The 16,003-nt window shown below is 40.3% G+C and overlaps 1 protein-coding gene across 7 annotated transcripts in view; it reads left to right on the top strand.

The window, feature by feature from the left end:
- SYTL5 (synaptotagmin like 5) overlaps positions 1-16,003 on the top strand; it is a 108,811-nt gene that overhangs the window by 47,630 nt on the left and 45,178 nt on the right. For all 7 annotated transcript variants that reach the window (XR_012621922.1, XM_074814570.1, XM_074814574.1 and 4 more), the window contains 2 exons: positions 3,328-3,543; positions 14,686-14,798. Coding sequence is in view for 6 of the 7 variants with exons in the window: in XM_074814570.1 (XP_074670671.1) it covers positions 3,328-3,543; positions 14,686-14,798 (329 nt within the window). In the remaining variant the exon portion in view is untranslated. The remainder of the gene's footprint in view (positions 1-3,327; positions 3,544-14,685; positions 14,799-16,003) is intronic.

Below are 16,003 nucleotides of genomic sequence, written 5' to 3'. Positions count from 1 at the left end.
GGGAAGTAGAATGGAAGTTTGTGGGTGCAGCTGAAGGTGGTGATCCAGGTGGCAGGTGCAAGCTGGATCTGCCCTTCCTCTTCCTTTTCTTGGGTACGCATTTTCCATGCTTGAAAGTCTCCTGACATCAGTGTTCCCCATTGCAGCTCTGAGAACTGTTCATTGGGTGGACCCAGCGCAGAGGCAAGTGGATGACTTCAGCAAGCTCCAGAAAGACAAAAAGTCAATGAGAGGGGCAGAAGCACCAAATATTGGCCAGATTAAGAATTCCTGGTGAAGAAGGACACTCAGCTGTGACAGGCAGGGCTTTGGGGGTGAACCTGGAAAGTGCTGCAATACCTCTCAATGTGTGAAAACACGATCCAATCTTAACGAATTTCCTTGAGATCAGTTGGTACTAAAAGTGGCTGTACTAAATAAAAGGGCCATGTAGCACAGTACTTTGACAAATTCACACTGCTGAGAGGGGAGACAGTAAATCACCAAGCATTTTGTGAACGTTGTTTAATATTTAGTGACATGTAAGTGACCACTGGTAATTAGATGTCTTCACAAGCACTGAACTGTGTATTTGTTAGTCAAGTGGATAGACGTGGTATTCCTTAAAATGGTGTGGCCGAGAGCATTCTAGTATCAGGGTTTTGAGGTTTTTTGCCTTTAGTTCTCAGTCCAGAAGCAGATAAATGGACTTTTGCCATTTGAAGCAGACTTGTTTAGGAGGTAGATTCAAGGAGGAGGTGGCAAAAGTGGTGATCATCTGCCTTTCCTGTGCATAGTAGCAATATTGCAACGCAGTTGGCGGTTGCTGTAGTGCAGGTCACCCATCTGCATTTGGAACTGGCCGACAGAAGAAGAAAATGGACATGCCCCTGTAGCTAAGTGTGTCTCTGCAGGGTAGGTAGATGTTAGATGTAATCAATAAACTGCAAGAACAGTTAGCAAACTACCAAGAAAGCTCGTGAAGCCTGGACAGACTTCTGAAGGCTATGGCATGAGAGAAAGGCAGTTTAGATTGAATGTGGAAGAAGAGTCCAAAGCAGAATGAAGAAGTCACTTTTGGCTAGAGGCCAGCAGAGGAAAATACTGACAGAATTTGTAGTCACTGCCTGTAGGGATTGCACATGCCCTTTTTCAAAAGCTGTCAGAGGTGGAGCATCCACAGGCCAGGTGGCTGCAGAGCAGCTGTTGTTCATGGGATCCCAGTGGGAAGCAAAATTCTAGCCAACCTTTTAGCAAGGCAATGTATCCACAAATAACCTGATTCTGTCAGACCTTAGTCCCTGGAGGCCTAAGCAGTGTTCCCGGCCTCCTTCACTGGGCTGCAACTTGTATTCTTTTATTGGTTTTATCTTCTCAGTGTTTTTCTTCCTGACACCTTGTTATTGATCTCTAGGTGAAGCTGATAGCCAGGTTTTTTTAAATCCCCCTTAAAGCATGTATGTGTGTGCAGAGATTGCGATTTCAGTGAGCTGGAGTGCTTCATGATAGAGGGACCCTGGAGGCTCTTGGCTGATGAAGTGCATAAAAAAGAGGGTAGGGAAGGGTGGGGTAGTCAGGATACAGTGACACTGTGACACCCAGGCATGTAAAACTGAAAGAATTTACCATCTGCTGAGTTGTGGCCTTGGGAAGGAGGTTTTCTGGAGTAAAGTGGAGTGCAGGAAGGGCTTGAAAGGACAGAGGAGCTTAAGATAGGTTGGAGTTTGGGGGTGGGGGGAAAGCCAGGAAAGCCTGGAGAGAGCAGGGGACCTGTAGGCTGTTGATTGAACAGGTTGAGATGGATAAGAGGAGCCTGGGAGTTGAGTGGATGGAGCTTCAGCTGAGAAGTGTTGAGAGGACATAACAGTTTTGACCACATACAGGACTACATTAGCAGTTGAGGCTAGTGATTATCCCCTCTATTCAGCAATTGTGAGGCCACATCTGGAATACAGTTTGAAGTTTGGGGCTCCCCAGAATAGGAGGGGCATTGACATGCTGGAGTATGTTCAGTGGAGGGCCATCAAGATGATTGGAATGGCTGGAGCACATGACGTAAACAAAGAGGCAGAAGGAGCTGGGTTTGCTTATCCTTCAGAAGAGAAGTGAGACGTGATTGCTGTCTTCAAGTCCTTAGTGTGATGGTATAGAAAAAGTGCAGCCAGACTCCTTTCAGAGGTACACAGTGAAAGGAGAAGAGGCAGTGGGAACAAGCTGGAGTGTGGGAGATTCTGGTTAGATATTAGGAAGGCACTTTTTTTTTTCCCCCAAAAGCCATAAAGTTAGTCAGATTCTGGAACAGGTGCCCAGAGACATCATAGACTCTTTACTTGGAGTTACTCTGTTATTCAAGATTCAGTTGGACATAGCTTTGATCAACCCAGTCTGGTTGGCCTTGCTTTGGATGTGAGTTTAGACTAGGTGACCTCCAATATTCCATTCCAACCTAGATGGTTCTGTGGGTTGGGTGTGAGGGGTAAGAGCTAGAGGCTGTGGCATGGGAGGGAAAGCTCTGGAGTTGAGGTCAGATAGCTATTAGTGAGAGGTTTAGGATATGATAGGGTCCTGCTTGAGTCCCCTGGTTTGGGAAGGCTTAGAAAACTGCCTCTCCTGTCATCCTTCCTAACTCTTTATCTTCAAATTCCTTTTTTTGCTGTTTGAAATACAGCATTTACCATCTCTCGTATGGTTATTTTCTCATTAAGAACCCAACTCATACACCATTGAAATTGCAGCCTTCAAAATTAGGTCTTAAAAGAAAATACTTTTATCCTGCAGAGTCAGTGGTGGAACTTGTAATCTGCAAGTTGTATTGTTTAAACTGACATTCTCCTTTTTTTTTTTTTAATTGTACATCACAGCATAACACCACTATCTATTTAGATGTTTTGGTTTGGGGTTTTCTTAGGTTTTGAATAGCCAGTGCAGAATTGCATATTCTTTCCTAGCGAACTCTACACTGGAATAGTATTAAATGCACGCTGATTACAGGACAGATATTCTTCTTTTCCTTCTATGGATGCACAGAATAGTCACAGTTTTGAGCTGCTGTAAACCTGGGCTCAGCATGACTTGAATTACTGATGAGGGACAAGCAAAGATGGTTTACCAGTTGTCCAGAACTGCTCAGCTGTTTGCAGTTAATGCATGTCTGAGAAGTGGAGGATAGATTTATCCTTCTTTGTCATATGTGTGTAAAAAAAATACAGCCAATATACAAAAAAAAAATTGTATTGTACTTATTTGTGTCTTCTAGTTTCTGGCGCTAAATCTTAATCTGTTAAAAAAGTTTTTACAGATCATTTTGTTGTATCTCCAGATTAAAATATTTTATTTTCTTACTTCTAGGAAATTGAAAAATGAGCTTCTGGAAGTGAGAAGGAAAGGTGGAAACCGTCATTGTCAACAGGACAACAGCAGGGTCTGTGTTCGCTGTCAGAAAAGCCTGGGCTTAATCTTTGACAGAGGAGACCTGTGCCAAACCTGTAAACTTCGAGTTTGCAATAAGTGTCGTGTCGTGGGAACTGATGGGCAGTGGAAGTGCTCGGTGTGTGCCAAGATTGCGTAAGTTGTGCAGCTTTCATAAATATGTTTAGAGATTACCGCTGAATAAGTAATTTTGTGCTGGCGTTAGTGTTACATCCCCTTAGCACAAAAGCATATGCATAGCAAGTACACAAGGGAAGAGGCTCATCTGGTGGTTTTATTTGCTGCACTATTTTGTAGTATCTTTTTTTCCAGTTCCAAGACAGTTTCAACTAGCTTGCTTTCTAAAGAAAGCTACAATCATCACAGATACTCACTTGTTGGTAGGAAGTACTGTGAAAAAGACAGAAAATCAGTTACAAACCAGTGACAGTCTATCTGCATTATGGAAACATAAATCTAGGAATCAACTAATTTGAAGTTAACAAAACTGAATTAAGAACAAGTGAGGTCTGTATGTTCTGACTGACGTGGTAGGTGGATTTGTAAGGAAAGAGACGTAAAAATTGTGAGTCTGAGCACTTTAACCCATGTTTCTGTCCTTGCTTTTTTCTGTGTTTATAATAACTGAATGTCAACAAGGCCAAGTGCAAGGTCCTGCACATGGGTCGGGGCAAGCCCAAGCACAAATACAGGCTGGGCGATGAGTGGATTGAGAGCAGCTCTGTGGAGAAGGACTTGGGGGTATTAGTGGATGGAAAACTGACTATGAGCCAGCAATGTGCGCTCACAGCCCAGAAAGCCAACTGTATCCTGGGCTGCATCAGGAAAAGTGTGGCCAGCAGGTCGAGGGAGGTGATTCTCCCCCTCTACTCCGCTCTTGTGAGACCCCACCTGCAGTGCTGTGTCCAGCTCTGGGGCCCCCAGCATAAGAAGGACATGGACCTGCTCGAGTGGGTCCAGAGGAAGCCACAAAGATGATCAGGGGGCTGGAGCACCTCCCTTATGAGGACAGGCTGAGAGAGTTGGGGTTGTTCAGCCTAGAGAAGAGAAGGCTCTGGGGAGACCTTATAGTGGCCTTCCAGTACTTAAAGGGGGCTTACAGGAAAGATGGGGAGGGACTCTTTATCAGGGGGTGTAGTGATAGGATGAGGGGTAAAGGCTTTAAACTGAACGAGGGTAGATTTAGATTAGATTTAAGGAGGAAATTCTTTACTGAGAGGGTGGTACAGCACTGGAACAGGTTGCCCAGAGAAGCTGTGGATGCCCCCTCCCTGGAATTGTTCAGGGCCAGGTTGGACGGGGCTTTGAGCAACCTGGTCTAGTGGGAGGTGTCCCTGCCTATGGCAGGGAGGTTGCAACTAGATGGTCTTTAAGGTCTCTTCCAACCCAAACCATTCTATGATTCTATGATCTCCGCATGGAGAAGGCTGTATTTATAATATCTCTATTAGTGAGTGTTCTAAAGTAAATTGTGCCATGGTGGGAGGGAAAACTAAAGGGGATAGATTAATCTTCACAGTTAGAATATTGAACATGGGGGATGGAGGAGAAGGGTAGCAGATCACAGTGCTGAAAAGTGGAGAATCAGTATTCTAGCACGGGATATCAAGTGAATAAACAAAAAGAGATGTTATATGTTCAAAGATATTTACTTCATATATGCTTGGAAGTATAATTCACTTGACTGGTATGGTAATGTGGGATTTTGAAGCTTGATTCAGTAAGATAACCATGAAGGAAAGTAGAAATGTATTGGGCAATAAAACTGTTAAGTATCCTGATGTAAGAACTGGACGATATAAGAAAAAGACATGATAAAATAATCATGTTAAAGGAGGAAAGAATCAGAGTGATTGCAGAGGGATTTTTTTTTTTTTTTAACAGACCATCAAACTAATGAGGTCAGGAAGATAAGGCTTTTTGTATATTGTATTACAGAGTGAATCCAAATTGCTAGCTATGTCAGAATTTGGCTAGCTAGACAGCTAGTGGACAATTAATACAGCAGGACATGGAGTTTAGGGTTTGCATCTTCTAACTTCAGCTTTAGAAGTTTAACATCTGTTTTTAGCTAGATGCGTTAACTTCCTCAGCAGTCCATGGGAGTGCATCCAGATGACGATGTCTCACCTTTTCTTAAGATGAAACATGCTTAAATGCTTGATTTTGAGAAATGATTTTAAATTGGTAGGGGCCTGGCTGAGCCCCTTGTAGTTCGCTTCAGCCAGTTCCTGAGGTGAACTGTGCCTTTCAGAAATGATGGGGTGCAGGTGAGATGACAGAGTGGAAAATGGCAAATGCAATGCTGCTCTTTAAAAATGAAGAAAGGAAGAACAAGGGGTTTGTTGGCCCTGTCAAGTTACCTTTAATTTCTCTAAAAATACTGAAACAAATGATTGCTGTACTGTTTGAAAGCCAGGAGAAGATGACAGGAAGATGAATAAGAGCTGGCTCAAGAACAAATAATGTCAAAACCAATATAATTTCCTCCTTTGATAGTGTGACAGACCTCATGATTAGAGGAGGATCTGTTGATGTCTTATAACTTGACTTAGCTGAACTTTTTGATGCTTTCTCTCATGCCATTCTAATAAGCTGATAAGCAAGGGGAGCTATGCCCTGGAATAAATTGTCAGTGTGATTGCAGACCTGCCTGGAAAATTATAAAGCTCAGTTTTCAGAGTAGTTGCAGACATTTTTTTAAATTTTTTTTCTTCTTGACAGTGAAAAGCAAGCAGTGGTATAGAGCAGAATATTTCCTGGCTTTTTACTGTTAAGTATTTTAATTAAGGTCTTTGACAATTCAGCAGATGAGTTTGCCGGTTACACCTGCAGGTGACATAAAACTGAGAGATGCTGCAGGCATGCTGAAGGACAGGATTAGGATTTAAAGTGTTGCCTACAATTTAGAGAAGTGGTTTGAAGAAAAAGCAAGTGGTGGCTCCCTACGGGCACGTGGAATTACCACAATTGGGCAAAAACACAGCTGTACAAACACAGAATGAGGATAAAAACAGCGTATGCAGCTGTTTCTTAGGAAAGGATCTGAGTATTGTACTGAATGAAAAACTGAACGTGATTCAACAGTATTTTCCACTGTAGAAAAGTCCAGCATCTCAACACAGGTATGTACAAGCAGAACTATGGTCTGTAAAATACATGATGCAATCCTATTTTATATAGGGAACCTGCCCAGTTTTGCATAGCACGCTTCATGTTGGTCAGCTGGAGAAAGTTCAGCAGAAAATAATAGTGTGTACGTAGCACACGGTATGTCCAGAGTAATGGAAGGAGTCAGAAACATTTGGCCTAGGCAAGAGAAAACAGCATAACTCAGCTTTTGATCTACAAAAGGCACCTGCATTGAGGAGGTATACAGACTGTTCCAAGTACTCACTTTGGATAGCAAAAGTAATGTGATACTTAAATTGCAGTGAAAAGATTTGGGTTAGGTGGGATGAATATTGATGTAAGAGGGATTGCGGAATCTTGGTTTAAAAAACAGGTTGGATAAACCCCTCTCAGGAGTGATGACATCGGTAAAGATGGTCCTGTTTTGGGGCTGAAAGATGGATGAGGTAAAATTCTCAGAACATAGGTCCCCTCTGCCTCTTGTGATTGTGCCACAATTCTGTTCATCAAGCAGTGGTTTTAGGAATCATCTTGAAAATTAATTCTGATTGAAGCCTGCCTTTAAATTATTACAAACCATGGTGTAATTTGCTTGCAAAGTGCTAAACTTTGCAAGTGCTAAAGTTTTGCTGCTGTTGGGTATCTTTATTAAATTGCAATCTCTCTCTCTCCCTCCCTTTTGTTCATATGCAGTGTTTTTGCAAGACTATAGTGATAGTTAATGATCTGTAAAATGCCATTTACTCTTCTGGGAGTACACAGAGAGATTATCTTCTGTGTGGACAGTGTGGAGATAAAAGTTTGAGATGGGTATTTCAGTTAAATCATTGCGTGTAGTTCTAGTTTATTCTTTTAGTTCTGTTTTCCTCTCACTTAAGTGAGAAAATGCAGGGAAAATCAGGATTTTTAGGCTTTCTGAATTACATTTGAGAGGGAGCTGATTAAGTTAATGTGAATAGGGCCTTTGGCAAGATTAAAAGGCAGAAGGCAAGGAAAAGAGAATACGAATCCAGTGTTAAGAGACGGTTATGCTCTGTAGCATTGATCTGCATGCAGTGTTGGTGTCTGTCAAGTGGATTGTTTCACCATGCTAGTGGCTTTGCAAAAAGTGAGGGTTTTTGCCCCTGTCCTTTTCTTCTAGCAACCCTGATGAATGAGACTAGGTTAATGTTGATATCTGTATTGAGTCTAGCACCTGCTGTGGTGTTCCGTTAGCAGAGACAGGTTATACTGTTGTTATAATGTATATGTATGTTGTCATACATACTGTGAGACCCTTAAAGGCAGGGAAATGGATTCATGGCCTTTTGTTTTGGTGCTATACTAGTTCTTGGCTGTTCTCCAAAATTGTCTGTTAAATGCTGCTTAAGGTGATGGTGATAGTAATAACCTGTACAAATCCTGTTGTATAGTCATCAGTCATACCTGCAGGAATATGTTTAGAAGCAAGTTCTTCAGAACTGTTGGAAAGCCTACTGCATTACATCTGGTGTCAGTGATGAAGGTCTGATACTGGGTGTTGAGTGTGTTCAAAGAGAGGTTGACAAGTACTACAGAAATTACTGCAGAAATCCCTTGAATTACACAGATAATCCAAAGTGGTTGCTGAAACAAAGAATGTCTTGTGGCAATAAGAGAAAATGTAGATAGTACCAGCCAGCTTCTGCCTGTTGCTTCATTTAATACATTTTGACCTTTTCTTCCTTCTGAGCATCTTGAGTCCTGCCTATCCACTGATAGCACAGGAGTTTGGGATACCTGTACTACAGCAAAAGGACATCCTGTCACATAGCCTGGGTTCAAGTGTTATCATTGCTTTAACATTTATGGTGGGTTTATGTCCAGCGACCAAAAAAGTTAAAAAACAAAAAAAGATGGCAGGAAACTGCAAGTATGCTGACTTTGACTTGAGGATCACATAATTTCAAGATGCTTATTTTTTAAGGATATGGTAAAACACAGTAGTATTTTCTGAACTTTTTTTTAAAAAATATATAGTAGCATGATGGTAGCTGTAGGGGTGAGATATCAGTTTGTTTAATAATACAATCTGTTCATCTGTCAGCCAGAACACCTTCATCTGGAAACAAGTGAATCTGACTTCTCTCTTCCCAAATAATCTTTAAAGCATTTCACCTGCCATTTCTCCAAAGTCAGACTTGCATGCAAAACAGCTTATGGTGATGGGAAAGCTCATTGCAACACATTAATTGCATTCTAAAACACTTTCAAAAAGAGATTTAGTGAATTTGAGGAAAGACATTTGAATGTGAATAGTGAGAGCTGTTCATGAGTATTTTTAAGTAAAACAAACAGGTTTATATATAAATCATGGTATAATTTACAGTTACTGAAAAAGGATGTTCCCCTTGGGTATCCATAAAGAGAAGATTACTGGGGTTTTTTTCCCCCTTGGGAGTTATTACCAGCTAGAATATAATGTTGCAAGATATAGAATTGGAAGGTCAAGAAGGGTTAGAGCTAAGTCTTGCTAACTTCTTAGTTCTGTGGTTACTGAGGGCAGAGAACAAGACAGACTTTATTTATGTGATTGTGTGTTTGATGGTCACATTGTTGTAATATTTAATGAGGTAAATTGAGCCTGTATGTAGTGACGCACTTGATGAAAGAGGAAGATTTCTGCTCTGTTCCCTGTATACAAGGAACTCAGGTCATCAGGAGCTTTCAAACATAGGTGCTAAAAGAGTAACTTTCCATTAAGGTCACTTTTTTCCCCTGTATCATCTTAAAATGTGATCAGTTTGTGTTTTAAATTTGGCATCTAAAATGATCAATAGGTTGAGGGAAATCAAGTTCTTTAAGCAGTCTGCTGACAAGCTGATTTTGCATCCTGATGCTGTTTGTATTTCTCATTATGAATGTGTCTAGATATCTGAAAACAATGCCTTTATTTTGGTTGAGTTCTTCAAGATAAAATGCCTAGGTGGCCCAAGTCATTACATCAGAACAAAGAAGTAATGGGAAATTTATCTTCATCTTTGAAATAATTATATTGTCTTAAAGAGTCATGAAAATTCATCAGTATCTTAGTAACATTTATTCCCATTAGGAGCCTAAAAATAGGGGCTTTTCATATGTTTTAGTATGCAAATGCTTTTCAGATTTCTTACAATTTCATTCTATTTTAGTAACTTCTAAGCAAATTTGCCTTCTTTTAATAGGGTCAAAAATTTCTATTTAATAGCCTCACAGCATATTAAAAATTACTCTGGAATTAATTTATGTTATAGAAAATACTCTGTGAAATTGAATATATACAAAGATGAGTGTGCATGTTTTGGTATGTTCATGTATAGGCTGTATTTTACGCAGCCTTTGGTCTTGGCATTTTTTTTTCCAAATTTTACTCCCAAGGAGGAAGCAAAATAACTTGAGGAACAGGAGAGGGAAAGGAAGCTAGACTAAATCTCTCTCCTCTACTGTGGATGTGGGTTATCTGGATAATCAAATGGATAGTGAAACAATTTTACCAATGTGGTTTTTTTCCCTAAAGAAATTATTAAAAGTAACAATTGGGACTTTCCATCTTAAATGAAATTTTTATAATTGGGCATTTAACCATGAAGTGTCTTGCAAAAAATGAGAGTGGAAAATAACAAGTCAAGTTTTTGGCAGGGGTAGGCCACAGGTTATGTTACATTTTTAAACTGAGCAGTGTATTAGTGAAGTTAATCCGTTTAGTAGGAGATCATAGAAGGAGAAGCAGTATGGAACTGTAACGTTCTCCCTCTCATATAATGATGTGAGTAAGTGGATTAGTAATTAAATGTATAGGGACTTTAGCAGATACCTAAAATATATGGTACAAAACCTATCTACTTGAATGTTATTTTTCTTTAAAATTTTCGTAGCTGTTTTGAGTATCAGAAAGAGCAATCACACAAAAATTGCTGCCATTACAATTTATAACACTATTTTCCTTCTTTCTAAAGCTACCAACTTTTGCATCTATTGCACACCTTGGAAGACCAGTCTAAACACTGTTTTGGTAGAACACATACATATTTTTTACTTTGTATGCTACACACTAACTGAGAAAGTAAAGAAAATGCATGCACATACCGTGATTTACAGTCCATGTGGACCTTGGACCCATTTTAAAAACAGCAGAAAACAAACCTGCAAGCACGGATTTGATGTACTGTTGAGTAAACGACCTTGTTTCTTTTCCTACTGAAACAATTATTTAGATGGGAAGGGTTTATTTAAGTTCTGTATCAGAAATAGAAGAAAAATACACGACCTCAGTAGGAAAGACAGTCTCCTTTTGTCATAATTATAAATGCATGAAAATAACATTATTATAAGACTGTTTAGGTCTAGCTCTTCAATTTTTGATTCAGAATGTCAAGTGCAATTATGAAATTCAAACTTTAAGTCAGAGACTTAGGCAATCATTTAATCAGAATTCATTTCTAGTTATGTGTAGAACAATAATTGTTTAAATAGGTACTCCCGACATGTATGAATGATTAAGATAACAGGATCACTAGGCTTTCTGTGAATTGTTCAGTGTACGTGAAAAATATATCCAATATTCATAAAATCATAGAATCATCTAGGTTGGAAAAGACCTTGAAGATCATCTAGCCCAACCATTAACCTAACACTGACCGTTCAGTGCGCTATAAACTCAGAGCTGAAAAGCTTAGGGGTTTTCCCCTTATTTCATTAGGATGTGATATTTTCATAGCAGTGATCTGTTGGGTAAGGACATTTTTGCAGAAGGGGACTGTCAGCTGAAGTCAGGATCCCAAGACTGACATAGCATTGATGATAATAAGGACGCAGGTCTGAAGTGAAGGTTGAGGCCTCTACTTGTTTCATGCGATGCTTGCAATGGATGGCTATTGATGGCTGGTTTTTTTTCCCTTTAACTGTGGATAACAGGATTGGCTAGAGAGGTGAAGCACTTGACTAAAACAAGGCAATACTCCCTTTATTTGCTGTGTTTCATGCGTAAATTGAGGGAGTTGTCTGTGTTTTACCTCAGACCTGGTCCTCTTGGTGAAGTCACAGCAGAATGGGTGTGGACCTCCTCAAAGTAGACCTGCCAAGAAGTTGGCACCTCAGTTTAAAATGTGGATCTTATTACTGCTTCATAAGATCAGCCCGATGAAGAAGATGGACATTACAGTTTGCCATCATTAGCTGAACTGGCACACAGTTTAGCTCCATTGGTGTAGTGACTGTCACACTCCCTTGCCCACTCAGGCCTGCAAAAAGGATTGTTCGTGTTCTCCTCTGTCCTTGGGCATCCAGTTTTTGTTTTCCAGAGCATGCAGTGATGACCCTGAACTTCCCTGGCTAAGCAAGAGGGCACCCCCTATGTAATTAGGGGCTACTTAATGGTGGCAGATTACAGCCGGCAGAGAGAAATTAGTAAGAGAAGTAGATTGCTTATTTATCTTTGCCAGAAGATACAGGGATGAACTCTTGTTGCCCAGATAGAATAATCTATCTCTTCTCTGCACAGCTTTATGCAGCTGCAATGAAGATGAGTATGGGGTCAGTAGTTACTATTACAAGGGGATGGCAAAAGGAAGAGAAAGTCGTTCTCCACAGTACTCCTTCTTCACTCCCAACCTGGTGCCAGCCTTTCCCATCTTGCAGGCTGCTTTTGTCCCAGAGGAAGTAGGAAAGGTGGTTCAGATGGCATGGGATAGAGTAGGGGTGGAGGGAGGGAGACTAATGGTGAGCTCTCAGAGTTCAGGTAACCCATACCACAGTGAAGAGGAGGAGGAAAGGAAGGCCCTCCCCCACGGATGGATGCTGGGGGAAGACCTCCTCCCTCCACAAACAGAACCACTTCTGATCCTTCCTTGCACAGCCCAGCAGCCCTCCATCCTCTTTCTTCCTGGCCTCCTCCCACAGCCACCCCAACTTATCCTTTCCTTGGCTGTGGCTCCTTTGATCTCTCCAGCCCCCATGACCCTCCTTGAGCCCTTGGTCCTGCTACTGCAGGGTTGAATCTCCATGTCAGATTATAAGACTAGTATGTATTAAAACAAGCAGACACACTGGTCTCAGCCACTTTTCCACCCAGGCTGACATCCCTGTGGTGCTTGTGATGCAGAAGGCACCAGAGAGGTTTCTTTCCCTCATCACTGTTCATATCTGGCCAGAAAATGTAGGAGATGGCTCTCTGGGGACCCTGTGGATAAGGGCTGCCCCTCCATGAACCACAGCAGCCCAGGCGGGTGGCACAATTAGGGTTGGGTGTGGAAATAATTAGAAGCTTTTACTTGTACAAGCATGTAGCTTTGTGTGGGACAGCCTCCCATGCTGCTGAAACCCTGGATGTAGGTCACACATTCTCCTTCAGGTTGTCCCAGGCTTGGAGAAGGGTGAAGGTTCTTGTCTGGATAAAGGGGTGGGGAGTGCCCTGTCTGACCTTGATCAAGTTAAACATTGCCGGTAAGATACTAGGGATGAATAAAATCTCTATCCAAGGGGAAAATGGCACTTGTGGAATTTTATGATTAAACTTGGGAGTAACTGAGGAAAAAATGAATGAACCATGTAGTTCATATTGCAGTGTGATATGACATTTATATTGCAATGGAATATGATGGTGTACTCAAAGGTCTGAAAGGTTTATGGCTTGATACAAAGCATTAAACTTGCTGTAAATCTGGGTATAAAAAACTGCACAGAGAAGCGTGTGCTGTAAATGAATTGTGAAAATACACATTTAGAGTAAAACTGGTTTTCATACTATCCAGACTATGCACAGTTTCTAATGCAATTAATCCTTTCCAGTGTTTGTGTCCAACAAATGCAATTTAAAAGCTCTGAGTGGAAATGTAGAGATTTTATTTAATGCCTTGCATAATGACTGACTGTGATGACAAATTATAGGGAGTTTTGCCACTAGGAGTCTGCAACGACAAGATAAGGCAGTAATCTTCTATTCCTATGCTTGTGGGCATGTGTTTTGGATTTTGATTTTTTAAAAATTTTTTTTTAATAACTCATGCAAAGGTGCATGATTTATTAGTAGGTTAGGAAGGACTGATGATGTTAGGGTCTTTTTACCAATGGCAGGATTCTATTCTGTAACTTTAGTATTTTTCCAAGTAAGACTCTCCATTCAGGCATGACTCAAAAGTAATTTAATAGCAAAGATATTGATCAGTGCTTTAAATCCTTCTGTAGGAATTTTCATGCCCAAGAGACTAGATGATTTCTGGTATAGATTTGAAAATAAGCTTTCTTATCGAGCATGAAGTAAGCAGGAACATGGCTGAAGCTAAATCAGTTTTTAATGTTGGGGGTTTTTTTTAGTTTGTTTATTTGCTTTTTATTTAAGCATTCATGATTAGTGGCTTTTTGCCATCAAGTGTATGTAGTGAGGCAGTAGAAATGGTGATGCTTTGCCATAATGGAACTAATTCAGCAAGAGGCTAACAATCAGCATAAAAATATACCTATGGAAAAGAGCAATGCCAATACAGGATTTCTTTGTTGCTAGTATAGGTAAGAGAATTTGAAAACAGAAAAAAGTAACATTATCCAGAACAGTAGCAGAGACAAAAGTTCGTTCCTCCGAACCTCCGACACATAGCTAATTCATAACAGCACTGTCGTGTGAAGAAACTACGTATAGTGGCAGCATATGAAACTTAGAGATGGAGAATGTATATAGGCTTGCAACAATCTGTATATAACCAAGTTGGGCCCGTGAACTGCTGACTTGGCTGGCAAGAGCTTTGGTGGGGGTTTTTCTCTCTCACTGTTGTTGTTTCTACTTCTCTTGCCATTTCGGAGATACTGAAAACTGTGAGGTTGAGTAGTTTGCTATCCAAAGGACTAGGGAGATAGTATGTTACATGTTTTCTATGGAAATCTGGTAAAAGTAGTTGAAACGCTTTTTTGCCAAGTAAATTTCCATGTACTGAAAATTACTTTTCATTCACAAAGCAAGATGATGCTAATTTTCTATTAACATGTCCTACGGTCCCAAATTTTACAATCCATCTCTTCACTCTTTATTTTGAACTGTGCAAATGTTGTCCAGAGTTTGTGAGCATGATGGTTGATTGATGACCTAAGGGCAGGAGATTTGGTTGGTCAGGTTTGTTCATGTGCATGTCTCTGGCTTTTTTCATTTTCCTAATATAGACAGCTACGGATAGTGACAGGAGAATGGTTTTTTGAAGAAAGAGCAAAGCGCTTCAAACAATCAAATCTTGGAACCGATGTTGTCAGACAGTCTATCCTACGCAAATTCCCAGGTAGGGACCACAAGAGAGATTTGCTTGTGCCTAATACATTCAAACCTTGTTTCCAGAGTGTTTGACTTCTATTGTATTTTATTCTTCACTGTTGAAGGTGTAAGTATAATCAGTATTTTAATCTTAATTTCATATTTGGGTATTACTATGCAATGATTAATATATAGAAAAGGTAAGATACAGATGAATGAAGAAGTATCTCTGTGGAGATACAGATCTGCTTAAAACCTCGCTGTCTAAACAGGTGGACAGTATTATTCAGCTGCAAAGCCAGCAGCAGAGGCTCTAAAAGTTTATTCTCAGTTCCTACCAGGAAGTTTGGCTGTATGCAGAAATCTAAACCCAGACTTTTTTTTTTCTTTACTTTGGCTCTCTTATTTGTGATGGTGGTGTGTAAAAAGCATTAATTTTTTCTTTTTCAACTCTGAATAAGAAAGATAAATGTTAACGTCTGTGCTGTATGCTAGAGCATGGGCTACATTCAGATTACTTGTACTTCTCAGTTCTCACCTGACTTTCCTTTTGCCCAGGTATCTCCAATAAATTGCATCTGCACTTTTAGATACAGTAAACAGTCTGGCTGTCTTGACCAAGCACAGCAAGTGTACCATGTCTGTGAGCTGCTGTGGTACCTTGCACAGTACCTCAGGACCACTGGTTTAAGAAACGAGTTTTTCCTGAGTGTTGATGCTTCTGTCTCCATTTAACTAGCTAACTCCACACACAGAAGCGGTTATTTAGGTTGTCTGTCTTCAGATGTAACATTTATCACTTTGAGTAGGAAGGTGATGGGTATGGGCAGTTTGTAGGGAGAGGGACTGATTTACTCACATTGGAAAAATGCCTGGTGCAAATATACTGCTTGGCAAAATGCTGATCTTGCCAATATCACTGTGCTTCAGAAGCTGTCAAACTGGCAAGTATCTAACGTTCTTTGGGGTTTGATATGCAGCACAAATTATGTATTTTGTGATTTGTTACTTGTTATTTCATATATATATATTAAAAAATATATTTAAGCCATTTTCCCCATGCCTTGCTCCTAGTTTAACAAACATTTTAATTAGGAAAACATTCTTTCATCTAACACAGAAAATACTGTACATGGCAAAATTGTATCTCAGCTCCTTTGGTTATTAACTGTTGTTGGTGATAAATTCAGAAGCGTAGTTCAAGACAAGAGTTGATAATGAGAAATGTTTCAA

Source organism: Strix aluco, chromosome 2, assembly GCF_031877795.1.
Source record: "Strix aluco isolate bStrAlu1 chromosome 2, bStrAlu1.hap1, whole genome shotgun sequence".
NCBI classification, from domain to species: Eukaryota; Metazoa; Chordata; class Aves; order Strigiformes; family Strigidae; genus Strix; species Strix aluco.
Note: the sequence above shows the minus strand (reverse complement) of the source record. Positions and strands in the feature narration are given on the sequence as shown.